Source organism: Lissotriton vulgaris, chromosome 4_1 (assembly GCF_964263255.1).
Source record: "Lissotriton vulgaris chromosome 4_1, aLisVul1.2, whole genome shotgun sequence".
Classification (NCBI taxonomy): Eukaryota; Metazoa; Chordata; class Amphibia; order Caudata; family Salamandridae; genus Lissotriton; species Lissotriton vulgaris.
In genome coordinates, this window is record NC_141691.1 from 2,071,341,895 (window position 1) to 2,071,355,222 (window position 13,328).

Here is a 13,328-nt window from a genome sequence, read left to right on the forward strand (position 1 = left end):
GAAATTATTGGAGTATTGTGCAGGCTGCTAGTGCCAGTTGGAAGTCCCCCCAGCTTTTCCCAAGCCCTCTTCCTGGTTTGCTGCCTGTTTTGTTGTATGTTATGGACAAGCACTGAGCGGGAGCAGATTCCAGGCCCGTTTACGGGGAGGCGCGAGAGCAGGGTTCACTGGGGTTGCCGCAAGCCACACCCAACCTAGTTGGGCCGCCTCTGCGGGACACTCCCAGGCACTTCACTCCTCGGCCACTGCTAAGGGAGGCAGCGCTCTCATGCTTACGCTCTAGACGCCCCCGCTTGAAACCTTCCACTTGCCTGCCGAGGCCTGTCTCCGGCATCCTGCCTCGCCGCTCTACCTGGCTCTCAGGCAGGACCTCCGCAGTCACTGCTTCCGGTTGGTTAAAATGTAACCCCCTGGGGATTTTTCTCCGCGTGGGTTAGGGCAAAGTGGACCCAGGTCCGTGTCCGGGCCGCTGTGATCCGTGGCTCTCCTGCACCGTCAACTCGATCGCCTTGCGTGCCTCACCTCTACCCTCCTCCTGTACTCTCAGTGCTCTCTTGTAGGGATTCTGCATATATACAGAACTATGCACAAGAATATGGGACCTGGGTGTATGGGGTAAAGTCTTCCCTTAGTACCCACGAGCCCAAGACCGACTAGCTATAGTGTCTCATTTGCTCTCCTACTCACAAATGGAGAAACAAATGATTAGACAACCCAGAAGACAAGACTCCCTGATCTCTCCAGAATCGCGGTAACAAGACATTCACTTTCGCTCACACTCTCGTACCTGTCCACAACCAGATCTGACAGTGTCACTGAATTAGTTTAAAATATTTATTTCAACTAACGTGCTCTAAAATGCAGTATACATGCCACTACTAGAGTAATAATGCATAATACAAATAGTGTCCGCATCGCAGCAAGCCCATACATTATGAAAAGAGATCTCCTTTTCTAAAGACAATGGAGACGGGACTATAATGCCTAAGCTCCCTCCCCGTGGACAGAATATGTATTATATAATTGAAGATCTCTGGGCTTTGTCAGCAGACCCCATACCTTAGGACATAGATCGTATTTCTACATCACAGGTGCGTGTTGCTCTTCTCCCTGGAAAGGTCCCTCTCCAAGTGTGTGTCTGTTAAACATGCATTCTCCTAATATCAAACATGTGAGTGTTCCACAAACAGCATATAGACAAAAATACCCTGCAGCTGCTATGGCCTGACCAGAACAGAATAATAAGGGGCATTGTTGTTTGACCTTGCTTACAATGTTCAGACTAAACTCCAGGAATAAGCAGAGAATGGTCGCAGCAGACCGTTCTCATGTGAACAGTGTAAGCAGTCTTGCATAAGAGAAAGCGTCTAGTAGTGTGTGCAAAAGCAGCATCATGGCTACCGGGCTGATGCTAACTTAAAGATGTTGACAATGCCCTCTGTAACCATGTGACAGCTCCTCTGAGCTCCTCGCAGCCTCAGTGCTGCTTTGCGCCCTTGCAGCCTCAGTGCTTCTCTGACCCTTCCTCCTGCAGTCTCAGCGCTCCTCTGACCTCCTAGAGCGTGAGTGCTTCTCTGAGCCCTCGCAGTCTCCGTTCTCCTTTGAGCCCTCGCTGTCTCAGTGCTTCTCTGTGCCCTCGCAGCCTCAGTACTCCTCTGTGCCCTCGCAGCCTCAGTACTCCTCTGTGCCCTCGCAGCCTCAGTGCCCCTCTGTGCCCTCGCAGCCTCAGTGCTCCTCGGAGCCCCCTGCAGCCTCAGTGCTCCTCTGAACCCCCTGCAGCCTCAGTGCTCCTCTGAGCCCCCTTCAGCCTCAATGCTCCTCTGAGCCCCCTGCAGCCTCAGTGCTCCTCTGAGCCCCCTGCAGCCTCAGTGCTCCTCTGAGCCCCCTGCAGCCTCAGTGCTCCTCTGAGCCCCCTGCAGCCTCAGTGCTCCTCTGAGCCCCCTGCAGCCTCGGTGCTCCTCTGAGCCCCCAGGCGCCTCAGTGCTCCTCTGAGCCCCCTGCAGCCTCAGTGCTCCTCTGAGCCCCCTGCAGCCTCAGTGCTCCTCTGAGCCCCCTGCAGCCTCAGTGCTCCTCTGAGCCCCCTGCAGCCTCAGTGCTCCTCTGAGCCCCCTGCAGACTCAGTGCTCCTCTGAGCCCCCTGCATACTCGGTGCTCCTCTGAGCCCCCTGCATACTCGGTGCTCCTCTGAGCTCCTGGAGCCTCAGTGCTCCTCTGAGCCCCCTGCAGCCTCAGTGCTCCTCTGAGCCCCCTGCAGCCTCAGTGCTCCTCTGAGCCCCCTGCAGCCTCAGTGCTCCTCTGAGCCCCCAGCAGCCTCAGTGCTCCTCTGAGCTCCTGGAGCCTCAGTGCTCCTCTGAACCCCCTGCAGCCTCAGTGCTCCTCTGAGCTCCTGGAGCCTCAGTGCTCCTCTGAGCCCTTGCTGTCTCAGTGCTCCTATGAGCTCCTAAAGCCCCAGTGCTCCTCTGACCCTCCTAGAGCCTTTCAGACCCTCCACCATTTTGTGATTTCGCGATGTGCGAAATAATCACGAAAGCAGGTGAGGAGCACAATGACTGCTATATTTATCTTCTTGGCCGCAAAAAAGTCTCTGGCAGAAATGGTCCTGTCTGATTGGCTTTACGCGCACACGTCACTGCGTGATTGTGTAACAGTGTTGTTGGCTCTCTGAGCATGGCGACTGTCACTTCCCTGTTTGTTATCTTGCTTGCAGCTCTGTGATCGTACCCATCGTCGAGTATAGCTCAAGACTGTCATGGTAACACGTGATTTGTGGCACTGATCAGCCTGGCCGGCTCACTCTACGTGAGCTTCTCACAGGTGCTGCACTGAGGCAGAATTAGAAGCTTCCCTCAGACCTCAGGGCAGCCAAGGCTGGAGTGGAGTACCACGCAGCAAACAGCCATCACACATGACACCTGTTGGCAGGGAGAAGAATACCTTAGAAGTTGCCACCCTCCCCTGCTCCTCGAGCTATGTTCACATCTCACATTCTGCAGCGCCCAGCTGCCACCTCTGCTTGTGATAAAAGATGGATTTCATGGGGTCCAAGAAGTGGTAGATCAAGCTCAGGGACGTCCATCACTTGTTCTCCTTTGCTCTTCCAGTCCAGTTTCCAAGAAGCGGGCAACAGACGTGCATCTACAGCAGGTCTTTTCAATCCTTGTTTTTCTACCACGCATTGAATACTCCCTGTAAAGAGAGTTCCTTCCATAAAGGAAAGTTGGTTCAGTAAAGAATTGAAACCTCTGAGCCAGAAAAAACATTTAGAGATAAAATATACATTTTTATGCACATTTGCATTATGACTCAAAAAGTGTTTTTTTGTATAAATTGTTGGAAAGAACTAAGATTTGTTGCATACCGATGTCTACAAAATGTATTATATTAGTGCACACCTCAGTTGTTTTAGGCTTGGCAGGGATGACATTGTAAACTTTTCATCCAAATTAACCCCTTGCCTGCTTATGGCGAACCACGCCGCCATGTGCCACGTGCGGCGTGTGCTCATGATGGCGTGGTTCTGTCATGCGGCTGCCGTTCCGCCCACGTGGCATTAGTTCCTCACCTGTGCGGGCGAATTAATGAGCGGGTGGGGTCGTGACGGAACCACGCTGTCATAAGCACACACCGCCCATGAGTCATGACTGCATTGTTCCGTCATGAGCCCCGCACCCACCCCTAGCCCCCCAGCGCCGCGGCGGGATTTGCGCCGTGGCCAAGGGTTTAAAGGCGCTGCTTTTGTTGTTTACATGTGGGTCGTCGGCCTATTGCACAAGTAAGGTGTACGCTGTGCAGACTCTTAGCAGTCTGAAACGCTCTGTATTGAGTGTGAAGTATGCACAGCTAATCTTTTTTGGTTGATAAGATTCTTTTTTTTGTTTTCAAAGCTTGAATGTGAAGCTCAAACGTACAAATCTGAATTTTAAGCAACACCACTTGTGTGGAGGACCTCAGAGGCCTGTGCCTTAAAAAGGAAAAGTAAATCTGCGTACACCATAATGCAAAATATTGTTGTGAAAAAATGTCATAATATGGGGTCACTTGTTATTGATTCTTTGACTTCAGTCGTAATTAACAATTTGGATTGTGCATTAGATGTACAGACAGACCAAATTTCAAAGCTTGTTCCATGGAGAGCAGATTTGTTGCATACCCTCTATCCATCATATGTGGGTTAGGAGACGGATAACATTCCGTCTCCTAACTCACGCACACAAAGCACTTTACGAACTTGGACCAGAATGCCTCAACACACGACTCTCCTTCTACACCCCCTCCCACCAGCTACGTTCCTCCAACCAAGCCCTTGCTGCTGTACCTCGTATCAACAAAACCACCATGGGAGGAAGATCCTTCTCCTACCTGGCGGCTAAAACCTGGAACTCACTTCCCATTCACCTTCGCCTCACTCAGAACCACCTAGCATTCAGAAAGCAACTTAAAACCTGGATATTCGACAAGTAATCCCCCACCCTTCTCCAAGCGCCTTGGGACCCTCTGGGTATGTAGCGCGCTACATAAATTAATTGAATTGAATTGAATTGAATTTCTGTAGGTGGTTCATCCCTACCTATGAGTGCATGTCTGAAGACAGCTGGTGGTACTGTGGACTGCAAGTCCTATTTGGGGTGATGCTGTTATTGAGAGATTTGATTAAAATGATCATTCATTTTTGAGAAGGTAGTTCAGTACTTTGAGAATTTGTTGTGAAGAATTATCCATAACCTAGAGGTCACAAGTTAGAACCTGGCAGGGTCTACTCTGCCTTTCATCTGTCTGAGGTTAAGACAAAACTGCTTTTGATAATGTATTGACAGCTATCCCGGAGAAATGGAGTCCTTTAACCTCATTTAACAAAGCACTGTGTTCTGTGACAGTAGTGTTTGGTCACTCTATTTCCACAAAAGTACCAGATTATAATAGTTTTACTGATAATAAATCCTTATTTGAAGGTCCTAACTGTGGTATAAACTGCTAAATAGAAAACACTCTCAGACACTTTAGATGTGCATTTTACAAAGTGGAACACTCTGCTAAAAAAGTTTCCATTGTTTTAAGGCTGAAAATGAATGATTACTAATAAAAGAAAGTGCTGCAAACATGCCCTAAAAATTCCATTTTTGTGCCCCAAAATTTAGCTTTGTGTGCTCCACAATTGGCACATGTATGCCGCAATATCCTTGGGGGTCTGCTCAGTGCTCCTCTGAGCTTCCTGCAGCCTCAGTGTTCCTCTCAACCCTCTGCAGCCCCGGTGCTCCTCTATGCTACCTGCAGCCTCAGTGCTCCATTGAGCCTCCTGACACTTCTGTTCTCCTCTGAACCCCCACAGCCTCACTGCTCCTCTGAGCCCACTGCACCATCAGTATGTCTCCGGGCCCTCTACAGCCTCAGTGGTCTTCTGAGCGCCCTGTAGCCTCAGTGCTTCCCTGAGCTCCCTGCAGCCTCCGTGCTCCCCTAAGCTCCATGCAGCCTTGGTATCCGTTCTGAGCTCCCTGCAGCCTCAGTGCTCCTTCGAGCCTCTGCAGCCTCAGTGTTCCTCTGAGCTCCCTGCAGCCTCCGTGCTCCTCTGAGCCCCCTGGAGCCACAGTGCTCCTCTTAGCCCCAGCGGTCCTTTGCGCTACCCCCAACCTCAGTGCTCCTCTGAGGCCCCTGCAGCCTCAGTGCTCCTCTGAGCCCCCTGCAGCCTCAGCCTCTGAGCCCCCTGCATCCTCAGTGCCCATCTGTGCAGCCCCAGTGCTCCTCTGAACTCTGTGCAGCCCCAGTGCTCCTCTTAGCTCCCTGCAGCCCCAGTGCTCATCTGAGCTCCCTGCAGCCCCAGTGCTCCTCTCATCTCTCTACAGCATCAGAGGAGCTCAGAAGAATGGAAATGCTAGGAGAGAAATTGGTTGATAGTTTCATGGCCGAGCTGTGTCAAGTGAGCGTAGTTTTAAAAGAGGGATGACTTTGACGTTTTTCCATGGGTCATAAGAGAAATGAGACATCTCCGATAGATGGGGCACAACCCCCACGTGGGATTGTGGCTGGATATTACTGAGGAGGAGGATGAGGCATCCTTGAGAATAGGTGCGGACCCTGATTGTAAGTTTCACCTATACAAAAATGTTAATTGGTCACAGACTAGTGCATACACTATACTGATCCTATACTATACCTTTGTAATCACTGTATACATCCAGTGTTCTTTTTCTAATCATCTCACATTAGAAGGTACTTCTGAAATCACTTGCACATCTGGTGTTCACTTTAAATTGTATTGAATCGTAAAGTGCCTCAAAGTCAGAATAGGCCTGGTGTGGGTTAAAGAAATACAACCTGAAAAAACATTTCTCCTCCTTCATGGTTTGAGACTGAGCAAGGATATATGAGCACTCTTGATTTGCAGTTAAAGTGGCAGACGTTATCCTGGCTGCGCGCTACCCCTCTGCCAGGGCTGATTACTAGGCACATTGTGTTTCTTGGTGTGCTGAGGAGGGTGATGATTTCTGCCCTGCCCCGGCACCTAAGGGTGCATGTCATGTTAGACCCTACATGGTTGTAGATCTGAACTCTCTCTGGAAAGTGCCTTTTTCCCTGTGGTCTATCAACTTTGGAATGTTCATTTTTCTACCTTGGTATGTGTGGAATGGATAGAGAGCTGGTAAATAATTATTGGTCTGTTGGGAATGTGTGCATAATGAGTGAGGGAAGGTTGTCTGGGGTTAGTCTAGGGCCAGTTGTGTGTTAAGGACCAGGTCTCTATTTTGTGTTTCGAAAATCCCCTCTTTACTAAGGTAAAAAGATTTAGACCATGCACGGGGGAGGTGGTCAGACACTCCTCGTCATGCTCAGTCTTAGGGAGGGGACTCTTTGCCCAGCAGTCAATTCTATGGTGAGCATGCTCAGTGGTTCTTGGCAGAGGTGAGTGTCACCCTTTCAGATCCCTCTGAACCTTTATAACAAATCTTACCGCAACCCCTATTCCCTTGGAACATCATGGTGTGATGGTGGGGGAACACCATCAGGAAATGATGGCTGATGGGTGAGAGTTGGCCTCCAAAGGGGTATAGCTTACAAGGCTGGGGAGGCTCTCATGGTCGTGGATACTTATCTGGCGAGAGAAGGATGTTGTCTACTCTTCCTAACAGTACCAGGCATTGGCTGGCTTGGATCCCACATTTGCTCTGCGAGGTAGGGCTGTCTGTGTTGGGATCATAAATAATTTTTGGCTTTGTACTACCATGTATGCTTGGGTGATTTATGATTCACTGATGTGTGTTTTTTTATAGTAGTGGGTTCATAAATATAGAATATTTTCCTCCAGAGACCAGTTGTCGGTGTCTGTTCTCAGTTGGTTGTTTTATGCTTCCTTACCCAGTTAGTCAATGAGAGACAAGAGGAGAAAGATTCAACTGCTGAATCTCTATATGGATTTTTGAAATGTCATGACACACCCTCACATCGCTGCTTTATGGGAGATAACTAACTTGCTTAGGACATTGTGTATCTACAATGTTATCAAACAGCTCCTTAGATTTGAAATACACTTAATTTGCTCCGAGAAGAATTCCAATATTACTTGCATTATGGAAGTTTATTTCACAAAGTCTGTAAGATTCTAAGCTTCCAGGGATCCGGTATTTGGAGTCTGTGGAGGGACCGTCACCACACTCTACTAATCCTAGAAGTTACTGGTAAATTTAATGTGTGTACTATTGCTGTAGCTGGACTAGCAACCAGTTAAGTGTCATGTTAAGGGGCACACATTTTTTTAAAACTCAACAGTTCTGATCTGATTGGCGGAGGCATCAACTGCATCGACTAGGTCACTAGTTGCAATCAGAAAAGTGTATTTTACATTTATGCTCGAACTGACATTAAACCTTAATATCTTGAGTGCAGACCCTGTTGGTTTTCTCCTCCCTCCTTCTCTGCCTTTCCCCTTCAAAATCACTCCGTCCTCATCCAGTTTCTGTCTTTTATAGTCCCTTTTTTTATATCCCCTTTTATAGTCCCTTTGATTTTATTCCCATCCTCACAGAGTTTTGTTTCTCATTCACAGAATCAAAGAACCTGATTAAAAGACCTGCAGCACCCCGCCCCAGAAAAGGCCTTGGCAGCATCACCAGATGATCAACCATATCAGTGTGTAGAGTCTGAGAAAAACCTCGGCTGGAGGTTGGACCTGGATACACACCCTATGATATATACGTTCAGGGGAGAAACACAGACCTGTGAAAAAGCTCAAGCAGAGCTCATTTTTATGGACAGTTTATAAAGATGCACACCAGAGATCATCTCTTTGAGTATGCAGAGTGTGAACACCTTTGCTTTAATCAGCACTCCCACAAATGTAATTCTAATGCGAAATTAGAGCACTTAATCTGAATATCCTGAGGATAGGCCATACCAGTGTAAGGAGTGTGAGAACAGCATGACCCTAGAACATTTCTGTTGAAATACCATAAAATGCTTACTGGGGAGAGAATCTAGCTATATATGGAATGTGGATAAACCTGCACTGAGGTTTCATTGCTGCACAGGCATCAAATGGTTCATTCAAAGGATAGGTAGTACCAGTGTACAGAATGTGGAAAAAGCTCCTCTGAACCAAAGAAGCTGTTGAGAGACCAGAGAGTCCATACAGGTGATGAGTGCTATATTTGTCCAGAATGTGGGATTAGCTACACTTAGAATGACATACTTGTAAAGCAACTCCTAAGCCGTGCTCACGAGAAACCTTTACAGTGTAATGAATGTGAGAAAACCTTCGCTGTGAAGAAATCACGGTTTTCATATGGCCCATACTGGTTAGAAACCATGTGACTGCACAGAAAGTGGAAAAAAAGTGTGAAGCATAAGATATTGTATACTGATGAGGAACCCTATCAGTGTACCAAATGTGAGAAAATCTTCATTTTCATTAGCATACAGCATATTCATCAGAGTACCCATACTGGTTAGAAACTTTATAACTGTACAGAATTTAGGAAATGCTTCAGTGAGAACGGCACACTGATGAGGCATCAGACATGCAAATCCGCTGATAAACCCTATCAGTATACAGAATGTGGGAAAAGCTTCATTAAGACATACAATTTTTTTTGAAGCACCAGAAATTCCATACTGGAGAGAAACCCTTCCACTGCACAGAAAGTGAAAAAAGGTTCACTCAGAAGGGTACGATGTTGAGGCATCAGAGAATCCATACTGGTGACAAACCCTATCAGTGTACAGAAGCCGGGAAAAGCTTTACCGAGAAGGGTACACTGTTGAGGCATCAGAGAATCCATATTGGTGAGAAACCCCATCAGTGTACAGAATGCATGAAAAGCTTTACTGTGAAAAGCAATTTGTTGAAGCATCAGAGAATCCACACTGGTGAGAAACCCTATCAGTGTACAGAATGCATGAAAAGCTTTACTGTGAAAAGCAATCTGTTGAAGCATCAGATAATCCACACTGGTGTGAAACCCCATCAGTGTACAGAATGCGGGAAAAGCTTTACTGAGAAGGGCACGCTGTTGAGCCATCAGAGAATCCACACTGGTGAGAAACCCTACCAGTGTACAGAATGCGGGAAAAGCTTTACCGAGAAGGGTACACTGTTGAAGCATCAGAGAATCCATATTGGTGAGAAACCCCATCAGTGTACAGAATGCGGGAAAAGCTTTACTGAGAAGGGCACGCTGTTGAGCCATCAGAGAATCCACACTGGTGAGAAACCCTACCAGTGTACAGAATGCGGGAAAAGCTTTACCGAGAAGGGTACACTGTTGATGCATCAGAGAATCCATATTGGTGAGAAACCCCATCAGTGTACAGAATGCATGAAAAGCTTTACTGTGAAAAGCAATTTGTTGAAGCATCAGAGAATCCACACTGGTGAGAAACCCTATCAGTGTACAGAATGCGGGAAAAGCTTTACCGAGAAGGGTACACTATTGAGGCATCAGAGAATCCATATTGGTGTGAAACCCCATCAGTGTACAGAATGCGGGAAAAGCTTTACTGTGAAAAGCAATTTGTTGAAGCACCAGAGAATTCACACTGGTGAAAAACCCTATCAGTGTACAGAATGCGGGAAAAGCTTTACCGAGAAGGGTACACTGTTGAGGCATCAGAGAATCCACACTGGTGAGAAACCCCATCAGTGTACAGAATGCGGGAAAAGCTTTACTCAGAAGGGCACGCTGTTGAGCCATCAGAGAATCCATACTGGTGAGAAACCCTACCAGTGAGAAACCCTACCAGTGTACACAATGCGAAAAAGCTTTACTCAGGAGGGCACGCTGTTGAGCCATCAGAGAATCCACACTGGTGAGAAACCCTATCAGTGTACAGAATGCGGGGAAAAGCTTTACTGAGAAGGGCACGCTGTTGAGCCATCAGAGAATCCACACTGGTGAGAAACCCTACCAGTGTACAGAATGCGGCAAAAGCTTTACTCAGGAGGGCAATTTGTTGAGCCATCAGAGAATCCATACTGGTGAGAAACCCTACCAGTGTACAGTACGCGGGAAAAGATTTACTGTGAAATGCAATTTTTTAATTCATCTTAGAATCCACACTGGTGAAAAACCCTATCAGTGTACAGAATTGGGGAAAGCTTTACTATGAAAGGTACACTGTTGATACATCAAGGAATCCACAGTGCTTAGAAACCGCATTGGTGTACTCAATCTGGTAGAGGTTTCACTATAAAGAAAGCAATCTTAAGACATCAAATAACTCACTGATGAGAAACCGTATCTATGCACAGAATGTGGGGAAAGCTTTGCAGATTAGCAATTACTGTCCGAGAATCCATACTGATGAGAAACCTTTACATTGTTCTGAATCTATGAAAAACTTCACTCAGATACCCTCAATAAAGGCAATTCATTGTAGCAAACATGAGAAGCTTTACAAGAATGCATATATTGTAAAATAATCAGAGAATCTGTTCATTTTAGAAAATTCATAACTTAGAATGTGTAATACTAGTGAAGAAAGGGGACTTGAAATATATCAGCATTTGGGAGATAGAATGGATACAAAAGCGAATCAGGAAGACCACTTCTAAATAAGAATCCTCTCTTTCACCTTACTTATTCGATTATTTTTACCAATTCTTCATATTATAAACATTGCCATCTTGCCTTGCACAAGGGTATGTGACTGGTAAATATAAATGTGTGCGGAATTGTTGAAAGAATAAAGGTAAAGATCATCATCGCCATGGTGTCCTATCAAGAAGTCCGAATTACCCCATTCACTCGCTTTCTAAGATTTCCTCTCCATGACAGCTGTATAATAAATACTACTTGTTTCATAAACTCATATGCACACTTAGACACGCACCTGTGAAAATAAATGTCCTATAACACATTTGCAACAACAAAGCAAAAATCAAAAATTTCTTACTATGACAAAATTCCTTGTTATAGCCTCAATGCAATGTGACTGATGTGACTCATTCTCGTTAGATAACACCATGGAGTATGGAGATCCGTAACATGTAATATTCTGTTTATTATCATTGGTTTTTTTTTTAAGACTTTATTTTATTTTAGGAGTAGATGGAATGCTATACTGTTTGGTTATTTGTTGTAAAAGAATAAAAGCAATGCTTAATTATTAATATTATGTGTGAGAGACTCTTTTTGCAAGCTCCCCGGTATACTTTTTGCCCTACTTTTCTGGATTTAATGCTGTGTAATGACTCTGTAGTGCCTGTGGACCCTGCATTACAGGGGCATGTACTCTGACCCTTAAAAGTGTATGTTTAATTGGCTTATCTCCAATTGGCATAAGTTTACTACTACATTCATCTCTACTGTATGATACCCGATGTACCCGGGGCCTACACATTAAGTTTTCCTCATGGACTGCAACACTTATTGTGCTACCACGAGTGGGACAAGGTGTAACATCTCTCCCACACTGCCATTGCAGGCTGGCAGAGTAGCATTAAAACTGCTAACTCGACTGTGCCATTTCAACCTGTGGCAAAGCCAAAACCTTCCTTTTTAACATTTGTAAGTCACATCGAAGGTAGGTCTAACGAGCCTCAAAGGCAGGGTGCATTATATTAAAGAGAGGGACATCAGTTATGTTTTACATGTCTGGAAAGCAAAATCCCTGCATTGTCATGTTCACTGTATTAAGACAGGTAGCCCCATTGGTAAGTGTGAAGTTGCACACTGACCACTCAGGATTGCTAACTTCCAAATGGGACTACTAAAGTTGAAGCTTTAAGGTATCAAAAGAATCTGCATTAAATCTAACTTGATGCGCAAGTTGAGTTTAATGTAACTATTTTATACATGGCAATTGTTGAAAATTGTCGATCTGTTGCCTAAGACTTTCCAGTACACGTCTTTGGTTGCACACAACTGCTTTCCTCGAGATAGCCTGCTGCCCTCCTAGGGAGAGGTGAGAACGACTCTCAGGAAGGAGAACTAAGGACCTGCCCTGGGGAAGAGGTATGATCTACTGGCAGGACGGCCAGAGGGGCGGGGGGGTGAGCCCAGAAGGCGAGCTTGAAAGGGGAAGCCACTGTTGTGTGTATTTTTTGCATGGCCTTTGGTGCTTTCCCTATTTTAGCCTAACTGTGCACGTTTTAGGGCGCTTTTCTTTTGCTCATGTTACTACATAACCCGCTTGCATTTGAGCCACATTGTATTTTTACACAGTACCTGCACATGTTTTCGTATTTTATTCTTTTCCTGGAATTTAGTCTGAACACACTAGACGAAGTCCAACCGTACTGCCCCTTGTTACTCTCTTTGGTCAGTCATTAGCACTTAGACAGCGCAAGAGAATGCAACTGCTGTTTGTGAGCACACATATCTTGTCATGTATCTGAGGACAGGGTTCTGAATAAACACACTGAGCGAAGGTACTGGAGCAAGAGTGCTGTCCCAGATGACATGTAGAACATCCACCTATGTGTGCTAAGATACAGGTCCGCCACTTAGCACAGAGATCTATAATATATCATCATTTAGCTTCAGTAGAAAGGAGGGGTTGGCTAAACTGTCATATAACATGACAGGCCTTTTGATGGTGTATGGTTTGTTAACCATGCTAATTATATTTTTGGTATGCATTTGTTGTATAATTGTAGCACAATCCTGCAACTTAGAACACAACAGCTTAAATAATTATTATAAACTTCCTTCGTGTCTTTATCTTATTGTTGACAAGTACGAGTGAGAGAACGAAAAGGTGTGTCCTATTTTCACGATCCCTGAGAGGGTTGAGTGTGTTGTGTTCTTGACTGCCACTTACTTGTTTCACTGTTTTCCACCTTTGAATGGCAATTGGCAGTCCCATTAGGAAGGGCTTGCTCTTATGTTTAGACAAACAAG

The 13,328-nt window shown here is 45.9% G+C and overlaps 1 protein-coding gene across 1 annotated transcript; it reads left to right on the plus strand.

Moving 5' to 3' along the window:
• Nucleotides 1-8,040: 8,040 nt before the first annotated feature.
• Nucleotides 8,041-11,596, plus strand: LOC147725035 (uncharacterized). The gene has a single exon (XM_086966498.1). The coding sequence runs from the start codon at nt 9,159-9,161 to the stop codon at nt 10,212-10,214; it is 1,056 nt and encodes a 351-aa protein (XP_086822624.1). The 5' UTR covers nt 8,041-9,158; the 3' UTR covers nt 10,215-11,596.
• Nucleotides 11,597-13,328: the final 1,732 nt, after the last annotated feature.

Excerpts from the sequence above, each read along its gene's own strand:
- LOC147725035 (XM_086966498.1), top strand. The coding sequence starts at position 9,159 with ATGTTGAGGCATCAGAGAATCCATACTGGTGACAAACCCTATCAGTGT.